Below are 16,321 nucleotides of genomic sequence, written 5' to 3' on the forward strand. Positions count from 1 at the left end.
TGATTCAACTTTGAAGATGTGGAAAGGGAACTGATAAGGTTTAGAGGCGGATGAATTTGAGGCACGAATCCATGTAGAAATGCCTGGTTTGAAACTGAAAATCAGAAATAAACTTTAGGTCAGGCCCAGTTATATAAATTTGGTGTTATTTATTCAATCTATGAGTGTGGGGGGGAAAATGACAAGAGAAAAAGTATTAAGAACAGAGATTATTCAAAGGCTTTGGATAGGACGAAGTGAACAGCCTATTATTACTGTGATCTCAGTAAAATGTTAAATTTATGTAGAATAAAACCTTAAGAGAAGACTAAGGTATACAGGTATTATGGGTAATTGAAAGTTGGTAGTTAACTTGAGGGCTGCTAATATAATTTTTATATTTTTGCGGTACGTGGGCCTCTCACTGTTGTGGCCTCTCCCGTTGCCGAGCACAGGCTCCGGACGCGCAGGCTCAGCGGTCATGGCTCACAGGCCCAGCCGCTCCGCGGCATGTGGGATCTTCCTGGACCGGGGCACGAACCCGTGTACCCTGCGTCGGCAGGCGGACTCTCAACCACTGTGCCACCAGGGAAGCCCTAATTTTTATGTTTTAATTTTTGCTTGCTGAGTTTTTTTTTTCCCTCCAAAATGTATTATTACGCTTTTTTCTCCTTGATAACTAGGGAACACAGCTGACTTACTTTTAGATGATTCAGGATGTCACTATCCCTCAAGGAGAGTATACACATTTCCAATGTAAAATAACATGGTTATAGGAAATTTGAATAAATCCATGGGACCGCAGAATACATCCTGGTCATTTTAAAAGGCTTCTGATATCTTTTTGACCTTTAGCAGAAGACAGATAACATCAAAACAACTGTAACACAAAATTTTAGGTGTTTTAGGTATCTATTCTTTTTTAAAAGTTTACTTATGTATTAATTTTGGCTGCGTTGGGTCTTCGTTGATGCGCACAGGCTTTCTCTAGTTGCGGGCGGGGCTCCTCTTCGTTGCAGTGAGAGGTCTGATTATTGCGGTGGTTTCCTTGTTGCGGAGCACAGGCTCTAGGCGCACAGGCTAAGTAGTTGTGGGGCACGGGCTTAGCTGATCGCGGTGGTTTCCTTGTTGCAGAGCACAGGCTCTAGGCGCGCGGGCTCAGTAGTTGTGGTGCACAAGCTTAACTGCTCTGTGGCACGTGGGATCTTCCCAGACCAGGGCTTGAACCCGTATCCCCTGCACTGGCAGACGGATTCTTAACAACTGCGCCACCAGGGAAGCCCATAGGTATCTATTCTTTAAGTAGGATTTACTCCACTGCTTTTTTGCCAGCATGTACAAAGGATACAGAATTTTACTGTCAAATGCATTATTACATCATTGGCACAGTTTCCACTGTCATTACCTGCTTATGTATATAAGATGTTTAGGATTCGGACTCCTCTTTAGAACCTACCGCCCTCTACTTCTTTTGTGACCCTCCAGCTATGATTTGTACTTAGAGGGATAAATCATTCTTGGTGTAACAGATGTTGGCTCCCCACCACCCCCACCTGAAATTCTATCAGGATGTTTCTGTCACTTTAGAAACTTTCGTATTCTACTGCAACATGCCAAGAAACCCAGCTACAAAACGGTGATTGTTTAATCTGCAACACGTGTGCCGGCCTTAAATTTGTTTTTCTGCCTTACAATCTAGACCTAGTACAGTATATCCACACAACTATGCCTAGTGAACAATTCTGCAGATTCCACTTGAGCCTTAAAAAAAAAAAAATCAACAGCCTCAAACTTCACTAAGAACTCTTCATAAACTGTTGAGCAAGAGAAGCGAATCATGCTTAGATTCAGCCTCTGGTTCCCAAAGCCATTTCCCGACCTGACCCGACCCTCCCTTCTCTAAACACCTGGTGGAGACAAACTTAAGAAACAGAAGCGCCAACACAACCTGCTTTCCTTAAAATTAGCCAATGCTCACTACAGATAGGTATTCAGATATTTGACTTGCAAACACAGATGCTGTGTAATCTATACGCTCCTCTCCCCCTGCACCCTACCTTAAAAACAAAACAAAACAAAACATGGTGAAGCGGAAAACTGAGGTCCTTCAGTACCTTCTCGGAAAATGACTCGGGGAGGTGCACAGGGGTTTCCTGACCCGGGCATCCAGACGACTGTGCGGGGTGGCCGAGGGGAGACCCCAGAACAGGGGGACCGGCCCTCTCCCGGACTCGGGGCTCCCCCGCACCCTCCTGCGGGTGTAACACTGGGGCTTGAGCGCTCGGTTCACGGCACCCCACGTGCTGACCCAGAATCTGCGTTGTTAGAGGCGGCTCTCTCCTCCGCTCCTCGGGGTCCCGGGACCTTTCAGGACAGGGCACGAGGCAGCCGAGGAGGCCGCCGCGAGCTCCCTTCAGCGGCGCGGACCGCAGCCCGCTGCGGCTTCCCCTTGCCGGCTCAGCCCGCCGGGCGGCGGAGTAGGCGGCACCACTAGGCAGCCCTCGGACCCCGGACAGCAACACCTGCGCCGCAGCGGGGTGGCCCGGAGGCCCCGCCCGCGGGAGGAGCCTGCAGACACCCTGCAGCGTGGAGCGCGCCAGGTGAGCACGCCTGCGCAGTCGGGCCGTAAACAAGCCCGCCCCTTCTCCTCGCCGGCCTCCGCGGGGCCGGCTCACGGGTGGGAGGGGCCAGGAGGAAGGGGCGGGGGGAGGGCGAGAGCCCGGGACGGCGCCTGCGCGGTGGGCGTGATCCGGGCACTTAGGGCAGGATGAACGCTGCTTTCCAAGATGGCGACGGAGGGAGGAGGGAAGGAGATGAACGAGATTAAGACCCAATTCACCACCCGGGAAGGTCTGTACAAGCTGCTGCCGCACTCGGAGTACAGCCGGCCCAACCGGGTGCCCTTCAACTCGCAGGGATCCAACCCTGTCCGCGTCTCCTTCGTAAACCTCAACGACCAGTCTGGCAACGGCGACCGCCTCTGCTTCAATGTGGGCCGGGAGCTCTACTTCTATATCTACAAGGGGGTCCGCAAGGTACCGACCCGGGCGTCACCGGGGCTCGCCAGCGGCGTGAGCAGAGGCCAGGAGCAGGGCGGTGACAGCGGGGGCCAGGGTGACCGATGGGCTGGCCGTCGCTCTTACTTTTGAGTGGGCCGGTAACTCCACTGGAGTGCTCCTGAGGAAGGGGGATTCGGGAGTGAGGAGGGTGGTGGCGGTGGTGTTTCGGGGGGAGGCGGTGGAACGGGACCGCGGGGCGCGGGGCTCCGGCTGGGAGGCCCCAGAAAGGGCCGGCTGCCGCCCCTGCGGGTCCGTCAGGCTCTGACACGGCCCGGGAGCGGGCCTGCGAGTCCCCGGAAGAGGTGGGGTGGCCGTCTGGTCTGCTGAGACCGCCTCGCCTCCCAGGAGGGTGGAGAGTCTCGCTCTGGGTTAGAGACCAGGGGCGCGGGGCGGCTTGGGAAAATCTGTAAGGCGGAACCGGGTCTGGGAAGCGGAGGACTTGAGACTAGGTCAGAAAGGACCTGCTCGGCACGAAGGGCTACTCCACCTGCTGCCACACTGACACTTCCTAGGAGCCTCTCCTTCTGGTGTTAACACTTTGTTTCCGAAAACATCCGAGGGAGGACGGCTGTCACTGCCTCCTCGAAGGGAACCTTCTCCTGAGAGAATGTTAAAGAGGGTTCTTCTGTCCCTTATAGGTATGGGAAGGGCTGAGTACTACTACAGTTAAGAGGTCCAAACGATGTTTCCAGTGGACTGGGCTGGTTCATAGGGGTTGTGTGTGAGCGTGCCCAGATCAGTCTTGTCCAACAAGTCAGACTGTGTCACAAACAGGGAGGGATATGCCTTAAAAGCTACTTCACAAGAACCATTATTCTTGGCGGGCGATTTAACAGGAATGCTGTCAAGCATGTAATCATCCTTTAAAAATATCTCTTTAAAAGAAGCAACTTATTAGAGCTGTTCTTTCATTGGCTAGGTAACTTTGTTCTCATTGAGAACTGCTTACTTCTGAGATATGTGGTCTTTGAGTTGACTCTTGAAAGAGTGAGGAGATTAATGCCCTCCACTACCTGGACGTGGGAGAAGGTGATAACAGATTAATTTATAAATAGTTAGTGTGAAAATAAATTGTGTATATTGAAGAGTGGACATTTTCCAGGATTTACTATATCCAGAAGCAGTAGGTTTTTGCTTGGTTACAAGAACTAGGGACGTGACGGTGGTGTCTGAATGTAACAAGTCGTCTCGTTTGTTCGAGGTGAGTCTTTTTGTTAGTGTTTAGGATAAGTGTACTGTGTTTGAGGTATCTTGATATAAATTACTGAAAGTAAATCTCTTGACTTTACTTTTTCGGAATTGGAAAAGTGTGAAGTAATTAGTAGTCTAGGAGCTGAAGTTTTAGTCCTATCCCCAACTTTGTCACTGACTTGTTCTGTGACCTTGGAGGAGTTGCTTAACTTCTATCTGCAGCTCTTTAGAAAGAGAATATTGCGATGCACCCGTTGTGATTAATAGCATAATGACTGTAATGAACTTTAAAGCCCCGAAACACTCAGTAGATGTAAAATATAGTTAAAATAGTCATTAAGAGCATCTGTCAAACAGGAGCTGCTATCTTGACATTGATACAAGGACTGAAAGGATCAGCTTTTTCTCTGGTGACAAGTTTAAAATTTTAAGTTATTAAATGGATTTACATAAAAATTTAAAAGTGCATAAAAACTAAATATATTAATGATTACTAGTGTAGGTGTTACCTTTTTAAACAAGTTTTCTTTTAAAGTATATTATTTCTGAAGCATTCTAGTGGCAAACCTTATCTGGATCTGGTAGCTCTGGTTTGCATCATAAAAACACGTCTCTTGCCTGGAAGTATCATAATAGTGTCCTCTTTTAGTGGGATACTATTGAATGAAGAATAAACTAGGAGAGCTTTTCAAAGCTACAGCAAAAAATTATTTTAAACAAGACAAATCTTAAACATGTAGATTTGCCTTCAGCTGCATAATTTACTTGAGCACATTAACTTTTTTGTAAAGTTTCATGGTAGTATCTTGTAGATATATTTGCATTATATGGTGGACATTTCAACTGTCTCCTAGCCACTGTAATTTTTTAAAAAATTCGTTTTCCATGAATGAGTTTGCATTTATTTTTTGTTATTTCTGAATACAAGTGATTGTTTTTGTGACTTTTTTTCTGATTTTAAAACAGAGCAGATACTTTTCCTTAATCAAAAAACCAAATTTTACTTTTTGGGGTTAGGAGTTATAAATCCGTTTTTGACATTTGGTCGTTTTGACTCTTTAAAATTTTTTTTTCTTTGGGGCATATAAAGTTTTACAACAATTAATCAGATTATTTAGAACATTCAGAAGGTTTAAATTGGATGAATACATTCAACTTAAATCTGCATGTGAAATGAGTGGAAACTAGGTCTTTTTATTCTTTTATTAAAGTATAGTTGATTTACAATATGATATTAGTTTCAGGTGTACAGCATGATGATTCAGTATTTTTACAGATTATACTCCATTAAATGTATAAGATAATGGCTATAATTCCCCATTTTATGCAATATATCCTTGTTGCTTGTCTATCTTATACATAATAGTTTGTATCTCTTAATCCCAGATTTAGGAGATAGTCTAAAATCTAAGCTAAGGAGTGTAATCTTCGTCCCTTTAAAATACTTACAGGTCAGTTTCTAGAGCTAGAAGGCACCTTCAGTTTATGGAGTCTCACCCTTCAGAGAAAGCCAAGGCTAGAGAGCGTGTGCAAACCTGTGATGCAGTTTCTTTCTCATGGTAAAGAATTCATTGTAAAGAAGCACAACTGAATCTAAAGAACTGTCTTAGAAGAGACTGATCTAGCTTTTTGATTACACAGATAACCGTATACTCCAAGCACTTCAGAATTTACCCCAGCGTTTTACCCTATGTTATCTCATTGAATCTTGCAATCCTGTGAGGTAGATGAAAGCATCTTCTTTTCTTTTTCTTTTCTTTTTTTAATTTAATTTTATTTATTTTTTTATACAGCAGGTTCTTATTAGTTATCCATTTTATACATATTAGTGTATATATGTCAATCCCAGTCTCCCAATTCATCACGCATCTTCTTTTCAAAACTGAAGTTTGGAGTAGGGTTTCTTGTGTGAGGACATCTAGTTTTGTGAATTTGTTTTGCTGAGCTAAAAATAATATGAACATTGATTTAATATGGAGGTGAACTCAGCATTTCAGCAAAGATTTGAGTGACTACCAAGGGGATGTGGGGTAACCAAAGATGAGTGAGACACTGCCCCTCCTCCCAAAGAACTTTCAGCTACTAGCTTTCAGATCTCTTTATAGCATACTTTGCTTTCCTCTTTTTAAAAAAGAGGTGGTTTTAGGATAAAGATGCCAAAGGTGCTGGGCTTATTGTACCAACCCTTTCATTTTATGGAGATCTGTTTTTACATAAATGCAAATGGCTACCATTCAGATCTAAGTTTAAACATCACTTCCTCAGTATGTCCTTCTTTGAATTCGCAGGCTGGATCAGTTTTCCCTGTTACACGTTTTTATAGCATCCTGTACTTTGCCTTTCTAGCACTTTTCTCAATTTGTAATTCTCTGTCTCTTCTGTAAACAAAGCTCCCTTAGAATAGGATGTCTTTTCTGCTTTCTCTGTCTTCCTGGTGCCCAGCACAGCATCCAGCATAGAGTAGACCCCTACTGTTAATTTGTTGAGTGAATGACTGGATAAAGCATCTCTGTCCATCTATGTCTTACTTTAAAAAGATCTTTAGGAGCTAAAAATCTGTTCAATTTTGGGCCCAAAAGTAACAGGTATTTTTAGTAGCTCACATCTTTTAAAAGACATTTTTATTTAATTAAAAAAAATTTTTTTTTGGCTGCGCTGCATGGCTTGTGGGATCTTAGTTCCCCAACCAGGGATTGAACCCAGGCCCCTGGCAGTGAAAGCACCAAGTCCTAACCACTGGACTGCCAGGGAATTCACAAAAGACATTTAAAATTATTGGTAACAAATTTAGCTTCTTATAACTGGGAAATTATGTAGCAAGAGACAGTGAAGTAGTGGAAAGTAGGCAAATGGTGCGGATTACTTTTGATCTACTTCTGTCAAACCATGTTACCTACCAGATCTATGTACTGTCAAACAACTTTTCAAATTAAAAGAAATTGTTTTATTGAAGTATAGTTGATTTATAATGCATTCGTTTCTGGTGTACAGCAAAGTAATTCAGTTATACATATATATATATACATATCCTTTTCATATTCTTTCCCATTATGGTTTATTACAGGATACTGAATACAGTTCTTGTGCTATACAGTAGGACCTTGTTGTTTATCTATTGTATATATAGTAGTTTGTATCTGCTAATCCCAAACTCCTAATTTAACCCTCCATGACCCCACCTTTTTTTTAATTGAATCAAGAAACTTTTTAAAGCTATACTCAGAATTACTTAACATTCAAATCAAAGAGCCTTTACTTTTTTCCCCCCCATCTTAACATTCTAGGCCACAAATACACTGTCCAGAGATTGAAGCAATTCCTACAATAGATGAAAGGTAGAATTGGATGGTGTCCAGGGCCTTTTCAACCCTTAAGGTTGTATAATTCTGTGCTCAGTAATTTTTAAATGAAAATGCATCTTTGTACTGGGGAGATGTCTTCATGTCTTGGATTCTTTGCCTACTTCTCTGAATGGGAATTGGGAAGAGTGAGGTGTGTTGTGAAAGCAAGTTGAACACATAGTGACTCTAGGTCTTTGTGCTAGAAAAAGCTTGGGTACTCACCAGGCTGAGATGAAGCTGGGGCCAGAAGTCCAGTTAAGAATAACAGCTAAAGGGCCTTCCCTGGCGGTCCAGTGGAAGCAGACTCCGTGCTTCCACTGCAGGGGGTGCGGGTTCAATCCCTGGTCCGGAAACTAAGATCCCACATGCCGCAAGATGCGGCCAAGAAGTAAATAAATAAAAATTAAAAAAAAAATAGCAGCTAGAATATTTTTAGAGCTGGAGTTATCCAGGAGGGTAATGGGTTGACTTGAGAGAGAATGAGCATTCCATATAGGAAATATTCTGTCTCTTTATCAAAGACTGCAGGACTACCTGTTGGTGACTGAGGGATTCATGCTTTGTGTGGGAGGGTGAACTTAAATGCCTTTTAAAGGTTTTTACCCACAGACTAGTTTTAGATACTGGATTGCTCCAGAGAGGATCATGTTCGCACCCTTCTGCCCATTTGTTATTTTCACATCTCTCTGCTCTCCATTTATTATTTAGAAAAAGGCTTAGAAGTCTAGAATTTTTTATATCAAATTTACTTTAAGAAATTTTGTACCTAATTTAGTAGGGCATATGTGGAATTGGATGGGAATCTGTTTTGTTTTGGTTTTGTTTTTCCCCATTAAGGGCCACTTAATGACTTCTGGAGTATTGATATAAAGATTTAGTTATTTGACTGTAGCATCTTCTATACTGAGGGAAAAGCATGTTAATTTATCCCTTAAAGCAGGCTTGAGAAACTTTCATATGATACCTTGGTTCTCTTGACCTTGAAGACGAGGATGGTGATGAGATTTTGAGAGACTCCATGGATGGATGTAAGCAATGGTAAACTCCCAGAGTGTGTCAGTGAGATCCATGAGCTAGTCATGAATGTCATTTTTTCAGCAAATATTTGTGGGGCACACCTACCAGATATGAGGTACTAGATATGTTTTAGATGCTTGGTATAGACAGAGTCTTGCCCTCAAGAGACTTGTCACCTATATTTATTAACATTCAGTTAATCATCTCGTGCCTTTATTTGTTTATTGTGCTCTGGTAGAAAACTTGAGCAAGAATCAAAACATAGTTAGTGGATTTTGTCATTGAGTACTTTGGCTATATGCCTAAAGAACCTTATTTTAAAATTAATGTAGGGCTTCCCTGGTGGTGCAGTGATTAAGAATCCGCCTCCCAATGCAGGGGACACGGGTTCAAGCCCTGGTCCGGGAAGATCCCACACGCTGCAGGGCAACTAAGCCCTTGCACCACAGCTACTGAGTCTGCGCTCTGGAGTCCGCGTGCCACAACTACTGAAGCCCGCGTGCCTAGAGCTGGTGCTCCGCAATGAGAGAAGCCCGTGCACCGCAATGAAGAGTAGCCCCCGGTCGCTGCAACTACAGAAAGCCCGTGCGCAGCAACGAAGACCCAGTGTGGCCAAAAATATATAAATAAATTGAAAAACAAATTTTTTAATAAAAGTAAATGTAAAGATTTTTGTAGTTTGATATTTGATGTCTTAGAGAACAGTTTTATTTGTATTTCAGCTAGGTTAGTTTGTGCAGAAATATCAAATGTCTTATTTGTTTATTCAAGAATAGATATCAAAAACAAATAAATTGGCAGACATTCTCAGTTTTAATTTTCAGGACATTTAAAATTCAGAATATCAATGACAAGCTATCCTCTGAACATTTGGCATCTACTTTTCATAATAGAGTGCAAGATGCGTCTTGCTTTGAAAAAAGTAATCCTCATTCATCAAGTGTTTATTGCTGAATTGTTACATGCAAGTTACTACTGTCTGCTGTGGGTGATGTGAGGGTAAATTAAGACACTCCTTGTCTGTAAGGAGCTTGTATTTTTGTCTTGATAATTGTAAGGTAAAGTAGGTGTGTGCTCAGCACATGGCATAAGCAGTATAGGCATCAGGTGGAATTAAGGAGTAAAGGTGAAATGAAGAGGTATTTCTCTGCCTAGTGGAAGAATTTTGGGTTGGATTTCAACTAGATGATTTGTCCCAAAATGTTGTGTACAGATCACATTACAATTTCCAAATGGGTAGCCTTGTATTTTTCTTTTTTTTTAAATAGATTTATTTATTTATTCAGTTAGTTAGTTAGTTTTGGCTGCGTTGGGTCTTCGTTGCTGCCCGTGGGCTTTCTCTAGTTGCAGTGAGTGGGGGTTGCTCTTTGTTGCGGTGCGCGGGCTTCTCATTGCGGTGGCCTCTCTTGTTGCCGAGTACGAGCTTTAGGCACACGGGCTTCAACAGTTGCAGCGCATGGGCTCAGTAGTTGTGGCTCGTGGGCTCTAGAGCACAGGCTAAGTAGTTGTGGCACGCGGGCTTAGTTGCTCCACAGCACATGGGATCTTCCTGGACCAGGGCTCGAACCCGTGTCCCCTGCATTGGCAGGCGTATTCTTAACCACTGCACCACCAGGGAAGCCCAGCCTTGTATTTCTAATTTCAGAAATGTTTTATCTTCATTTCTGATTAAGCCTTACTTGGCAGTTACTCTTACCTTTCCCCACTTTCCATTTATTTATGTATTTATATTGGACTGTAGTTGATTTACAATGTTATGTTAGTTTCAGGTATGTAGCTAAGTGAGTCTGTTATACACATATCCACCTTTTTTAGATTCTTTTCCCATCTAGGCCATTACAGAGTATTGAGTAGAGTTCCCTGTGCTATACAGTACGTCCTTATTAGTTATCTTTTTTTTAAATTAATTAATTTATTTTTGGCTGTGTTGGGTCTTCATTGCTGCGCGCAGGCTTTCTCTAATTGCGGTGAGCCGGGGTTACCCTTCGTTGCAGTGCGCAGGCTGCTCATTGCGGTGGCTTCTCTTGTTGTGCAGCACGGGCTCTAGGTGCGCAGGCTTCAATAGTTGTGACTCGTGGGCTCGGTAGTTGTGGGTCATGGGCTCTAGAGCGCAGGCTCCGTAGTTGTGGCGCTTGGGCTTTGTTGCTCCGCAGCATGTGGGATCTTCCCGGACCAGGGCTCGAACCCATGTCCCCTGCATTGGCAGGCAGATTCTTAACCACTGTGCCAACAGGGAAGTCCTATTCTACGTATAGTAGTGTGGTATATGTCAGTCCCAATCTTCCAATTTATCCCTCCCCCCCACTCTTATAGCATTTTTCTCAACTTCACAGCTTCTCTTCCAATTGGTAATTTGTGAACTGAGTAATGTTTTGCATTGTCAATTCTATTTGGTAGTATGGAATTTTTAAAAGTAGGGTATATTGTACTAAAAACAGGCCAAATAAGTCTGTGCTACATTTTATCTTGTTTTGTAGCAGTAGGAAAATGTACTTGAAACTATAGAATTTATGAGAAAGAAGCAAGAACCATTCACGAGGAAGGAATTTTTAAGGTTTTTGTATTTTAAAGTAAGAATAGGAATATTTTAATATATTTTCAAGTAACCAAATTGTAGGTTATCCCTGTGACCTTAAGCTGTTTTTTCTTTGGTTGGTTCACAGCCAGCTCACTGTTGGGCTGTGTGTGTTTTTTGTTTTCCTGCTGCAGCAAAACTGGTACAGGTGCTCATTCTCTACTTACTTTGATCTTCGTTTCAGAGGCTCTGTCATGTCTTAATGCTTCATTTAATAGATATTTGAGTGGTTTTATGTGAAAAGCAGTATACTAGACTATGGGAAATCAAAGAAGTATAAGACATCCCTGACCTTAAGAGGATATCTTCTAACCAAGGAGGCAAGATATCCACACACTCATTTATTCTACAAGATTCAAGTGCCTGCTCTATATTGTTGTTGAGACAGAATCTCAGCCATCAGGGAGTTCACAGTCCAGTAGAATAATAAATGGCTTGTCCATCCACCTAACATTTATTGGACCTATAGGCCTAAAGACAAATAAGACGTCCCTGGCCTAAGGTGACTACAATCTAGTGGGAAGATGGATGAGTAAATAGTGGTGCGATGTACGGTGTCTGCTATTTTAGACAGTATTCACTTCTTAGGGCTTTTTTTTTTTTTTTTTTTTTTTGCCACACCATGCGGCTTGTGGGATCTTAGTTCCTTGACCAGGGATTGAACCCGGGCCCTCCACAGTGAGAGCACCGAGTCCTAACCACTGGACTGCCGGGAATTCCCTAGGGCTTCTTAATCTGATTAGAATTTAGGAGGTATGTCAACCTAGATGGAAAGAAATATTTTACATCCTTATTTTTAACTGAACTTCTAACTGAATTTTAACATGTTCTTCAATTATGAATATAGGCAACAAATCACAGTAGTAACAGACCTGTGACTTTATCACCAGTGAAAATCACAGATGTTTGCATATCACATTATGGTTGTTGCAGACATATCAAATATCATTTGTACTCATCACTGCTTTGAAATTACAGTAGTTAGTGGATCTGCTGCTAGAGCCTTTCAGTGTGAAATAAACTTTAAAAAATCCTAAATTTGTTTAATGTAGTACAACTGTATTTTAATATAATTGATCTCCTTTGTAATCTTTTGTATTTAAAAACATCATTTTGAGAAGGAGTCCACGCACAGAAAGTTTCAGCACCCTGGTTAGATGTCTTGGCTTACCTTCTTTAGTGTCATGTGTGTGATTGAATGCGAGGAGGGTAACTGGTTTCTTCTGTCAGGTGAAACTTTTAGCTCTGTGGAGAGGTCTTTGTGGTGCTTGTGGTGGTGTAATATTTTACAAAGCAGTTGAATATGTAGAATTCTGAGTTGGTTGTGCCATGTGCTTCCTTTCGTTTTCCTCCTCATCATTCTTTGCCCATGCCGTGCTAAATAGAGGGAGAAATACAAGAACTGCTCTACCAGATTGACTCTGTGTTCCTTTTGGTTCAGATGATTGATTACATTGTAATGTTTGTTTGTCTCAAACGCAGTGGGAACTTAGGTTTTAACAAGGTGACCTTTGAATTGAATTCTTATGGGTGGGTGCACTGAAGGGGGAGAGGATTCTGAACTAGGGAACTAGAAGCCCAAGGCCTAAGGTTGTGGCATTTGATGGCTCCTCCTGAAAGTCGTGAGCCGCTCTGTGAGGGTTGAAGCTTGTGCAGGTCTTGGGAGGATAAGATTGTCTTCCTTGGGGCTTCCCTGGTGGCGCAGTGGTTGGGAGTCCGCCTGCCGATGCAGGGGACACGGGTTCGTGCCCTGGTCCGGGAGGATCCTACATGCCGCAGAGCGGCTGGGCCCGTGAGCCGTAGCCGCTGAGCCTGCGTGTCCGGAGCCTGTGCTCCGCAACGGGAGAGGCCACAACAGTGAGAGGCCTGCGTACCGCAAAAAAAAAAAAAAAGATTATCTTCGTTAGTGGTGATCGTTTAAGTATTGGCTATATCCTAGCTTCTAAAACTTTCAGTATGATTTTTTTAAAGATATTTTTAAATGTATTTTCTTTCTTTTGGTACTACTTCTGAGGTGATGTACTATGTTAGTGTATTATCCTCCTTCAGGATTCCTAGCGTATTATCCTCTTTCAGGACTCAGCCTATTAGACTGTGTCACCACCACCTGTCATTGGACCCTCATCACTTTCCTTCAGTTCTCCTGCCACCCACTGCTGTCTCCAGCACACTCCTATCTTAAATGCTGTGGCTAATCACTTTAACTTCCTTTGCACACACTCTCTGTTCTAGCCCTGACTGAATCAAATTTTACAGCAATCATGTTGTTATTCCCTCCATCTTAAGAAAGGAAGGGAGAACCCTTTTCTGGCCCCCACCCACTCCCTACAGGTCCTTTGTCTGGGGCAGCTACTGCCCCATTTCTCAGCAGCTGCTTAGAGCAAAGCTCCTCTAGTTGTCTGGACCCTTCGAAGTGTGGTCCACAGACAAGCACCATCAGCATCGTCACCTGGGAGCTTGTTGGAAGTTCAGAACTGGGCCCCACTCCAGACTTACTGAATCCAAATCCACCTTCTAGGAGGGTCCCCAGCTGACTCATGTGCTCACTAAATTTGGAGAGGCGGTGGTCTTTACAGCTTTCTCTCTTTTACTGCCTCTTCAGACTTAATCCAGTCAAATTATTGTACCTTCCTGCCCTCTATTGTAAGTGTCCAATTCTTTTTTTTTTTTTTTAGTAAATTTACCAAGTCGTGCAACTGTTACTGTAATCCAGTTTTAGTATGTGAGAGATCTTTTTAGAGTTTAATTTTGTGTAAGTTCAGTTATGCTAGATGCATGAATTCTAGAGATCTGCTGTATAGCATAGTGCCTGTAGTTAGCAGTACAGTATGTGTACATCACAATTTGTTAAGAGGGTAGATCTCATTAAGTGTTCTTACTACAAAAAACAAAAATGAAGGGACACAAGGGAACTTTGAGAGGTGTTAAGTATGTCTGTTACCTTGATTGTGGTTATGGTGTCATGGGTGCTTGCATATGTCCAGGCTCATCACATCGTACACATTCAACATGTGCAGTTCTTTGTATATCATTATACCTTTATAAAGCTGTCAAAAATACATTTTTTGTGTGTTTTAATTATGTAAAACATTTATGTGGCTCTAACATCGGAAATATAAAACAAGGTGATATTCAGAGACCTCAAGTTTCCATTTCTGTCCGACCCCTCACTCAGTTCCCTTCCTTTCCGTGTAGTCATTTTATTTGTTTCTGACTCATCCTTCTCTTATTATAAGAATAAGATGATATTTGAGCACAGATTTGAAGGAATTGAAGGAGCATACTGTGTATGGTATTTTGCATCTTCTTTTCTTCTGCTTAATGGTATATACTGAAGATCTTTCCATATTAGTAAATAGAGAGCTTCTTCACTCTTTCTTATAATTGCTTTATACTCCATGCTGTGCATGTACCATAATTTATTTAACCAGATGACTCTCGACTTAATATTTTTTAAATTACAAATAATGCTGCAGTGAATAGCTTTGCGTGTATATTATTTTGCACAGCAGCAGGTATGTCTGTAGTACGTATTTCCAGAGGAGATACTGCTGAGTCAAAGGGTAAATGTGTATATGTTTTCAATAGATATCATCAAACTGCCCTCCACAGGGAGGGGTTATACTAATTTGTGTTGCATCACAGCCACAGCCTCACCAACAGTGTGTCACCAGACTTTTGCATTTGATCTGGTAGGTGAGAAATTAGTGTAAGTTTGGTTTTTTCCTTGTACCAAATGAGGTTGTGCATCTTTCTATATATTAAGAGTGAAACGTACTTCTTTTTCTATGAACTCTTTCGTATCCCTTACCCATTTTTCTGTTGGGTTTTTGGACATCTTGGGTGGGTTTTTTTGTTTTTAAGGAGCTCTTTATACATTAGGGAGATGAGTCCTTTGTGACAATGAATGAACAGATTTTTTCCTTCTCAGTTTGTCCCCTGTCTTGTAACTGTGCTCAGGGCTGTGCACGTGTAGGTATGTTTGTGCTTGCTTGTTTTTGCTATGAAGAAGTTTCATATTTTATAGTTAAGTTTATAAATTTGTAAATTTCCTTTTATAATTTTTTTATAATTTTGAGCCACAGTTTTATTATTTAGGTGTTAACCAGTTGCCCTTCTCCAAGGTTTAAATAAGAGGGAAAAGATTTACATTTTAAAATTTAGCCTTAACAGACTTTTCTGGAAGCAAGAGATGAACATTAGAATGTGCTATACAGCAGCTGGTGGGCAGTGATTCACTAGTGGTTTGGGGGTTTAGCACACCTTGAATATATTATAATGTTAGGTATGTTTTGGTTTGCAAGTAACAGGAAACCCAACTCAAACAAGTTTAAACTTTATAGGGGATGCGTTGACTTATGATATTGAAAATTCCGGAGGTAAGGTGAGCTTCAGATGTGGATTGATTGTGACACCAGCTCTGTTTTGCTGAGAGTCTCCGGGTTTTGCTTTCTACTGTGTATCAACCTGTCTTCGGTGGCAGAATAGTGGTGGGGTGCTAGGCTTCACATTTCTGTGCCACTGGACCACATTGAGAGCCAGTACCCAGGATGAGGATGAACAGTTCTTCTAATCACTTTCTCAGAAGAATAAAGAAGATTGTTTCATAGAAGCCCCCAGCAAACCTCCTTTGACTCATTGCCCCAAACTGGATTACCAGCCCATTCTTGTGGCCAAGGAAATTTGCAGTGTTTGACCGGGAGTCTTGGCTAACCCACACCTTTAGCATGGGGATTGGATTATCTGATATCCTGATTGCTCTGGAGCTCATGCTGGAGCTGCAGTGTGGGTAGATACCAGCCAGGAGAATAGATCTGTAGATCAATACTGGGTGGGCAACCAAGAGATGCAAACTACACCGAAGGTCTTACACTGTGTTAGGTATTGGGGATCCAGACATAGTAGACACAGCTCTTTCCTCAAGAGAAGAGCTCATGGTGAGATGAATCAGTAAAGCAAGGAAGGAATACAACCCACTGCAGCTGCACACGGAGCACAGCTTGGGCTGTGTGGTGCTTCTGCGTGGTTTAGAAACCTCTCTTTCCCTTGCTCTTGCTGTTGGACTATTATGAATGTCCTCCCACCTTTTCACAGTGTTGGAATTTTTTGTTTGAATCTTTGTCTCCTCCACAAAACGGTGAATCTTGAGGGCAGAAATC

The 16,321-nt window shown here is 42.4% G+C and overlaps 1 protein-coding gene across 19 annotated transcripts in view; it reads left to right on the plus strand.

Moving 5' to 3' along the window:
• The first annotated feature begins 2,671 nt into the window (after nt 1-2,671).
• The window catches only part of WDR20 (WD repeat domain 20), a 64,022-nt gene continuing 50,372 nt past the window's right edge, over nt 2,672-16,321 (plus strand). For 12 of the 19 annotated variants that reach the window (XR_003435650.1, XM_027120609.1, XM_027120610.1 and 9 more), the window contains exon 1: nt 2,672-3,014. Coding sequence is in view for 12 of the 19 variants with exons in the window: in XM_027120609.1 (XP_026976410.1) it covers nt 2,766-3,014 (249 nt within the window). In the remaining 7 variants the exon portion in view is untranslated. The remainder of the gene's footprint in view (nt 3,015-16,321) is intronic. The other 7 variants (XM_027120605.1, XM_027120606.1, XM_027120602.1 and 4 more) reach the window with 4 other exon arrangements.

This window comes from Aethalodelphis obliquidens, unplaced genomic scaffold (assembly GCF_003676395.1).
Source record: "Aethalodelphis obliquidens isolate GAN/ISIS:26980383/991018 unplaced genomic scaffold, ASM367639v1 scaffold21, whole genome shotgun sequence".
Classification (NCBI taxonomy): Eukaryota; Metazoa; Chordata; class Mammalia; order Artiodactyla; family Delphinidae; genus Aethalodelphis; species Aethalodelphis obliquidens.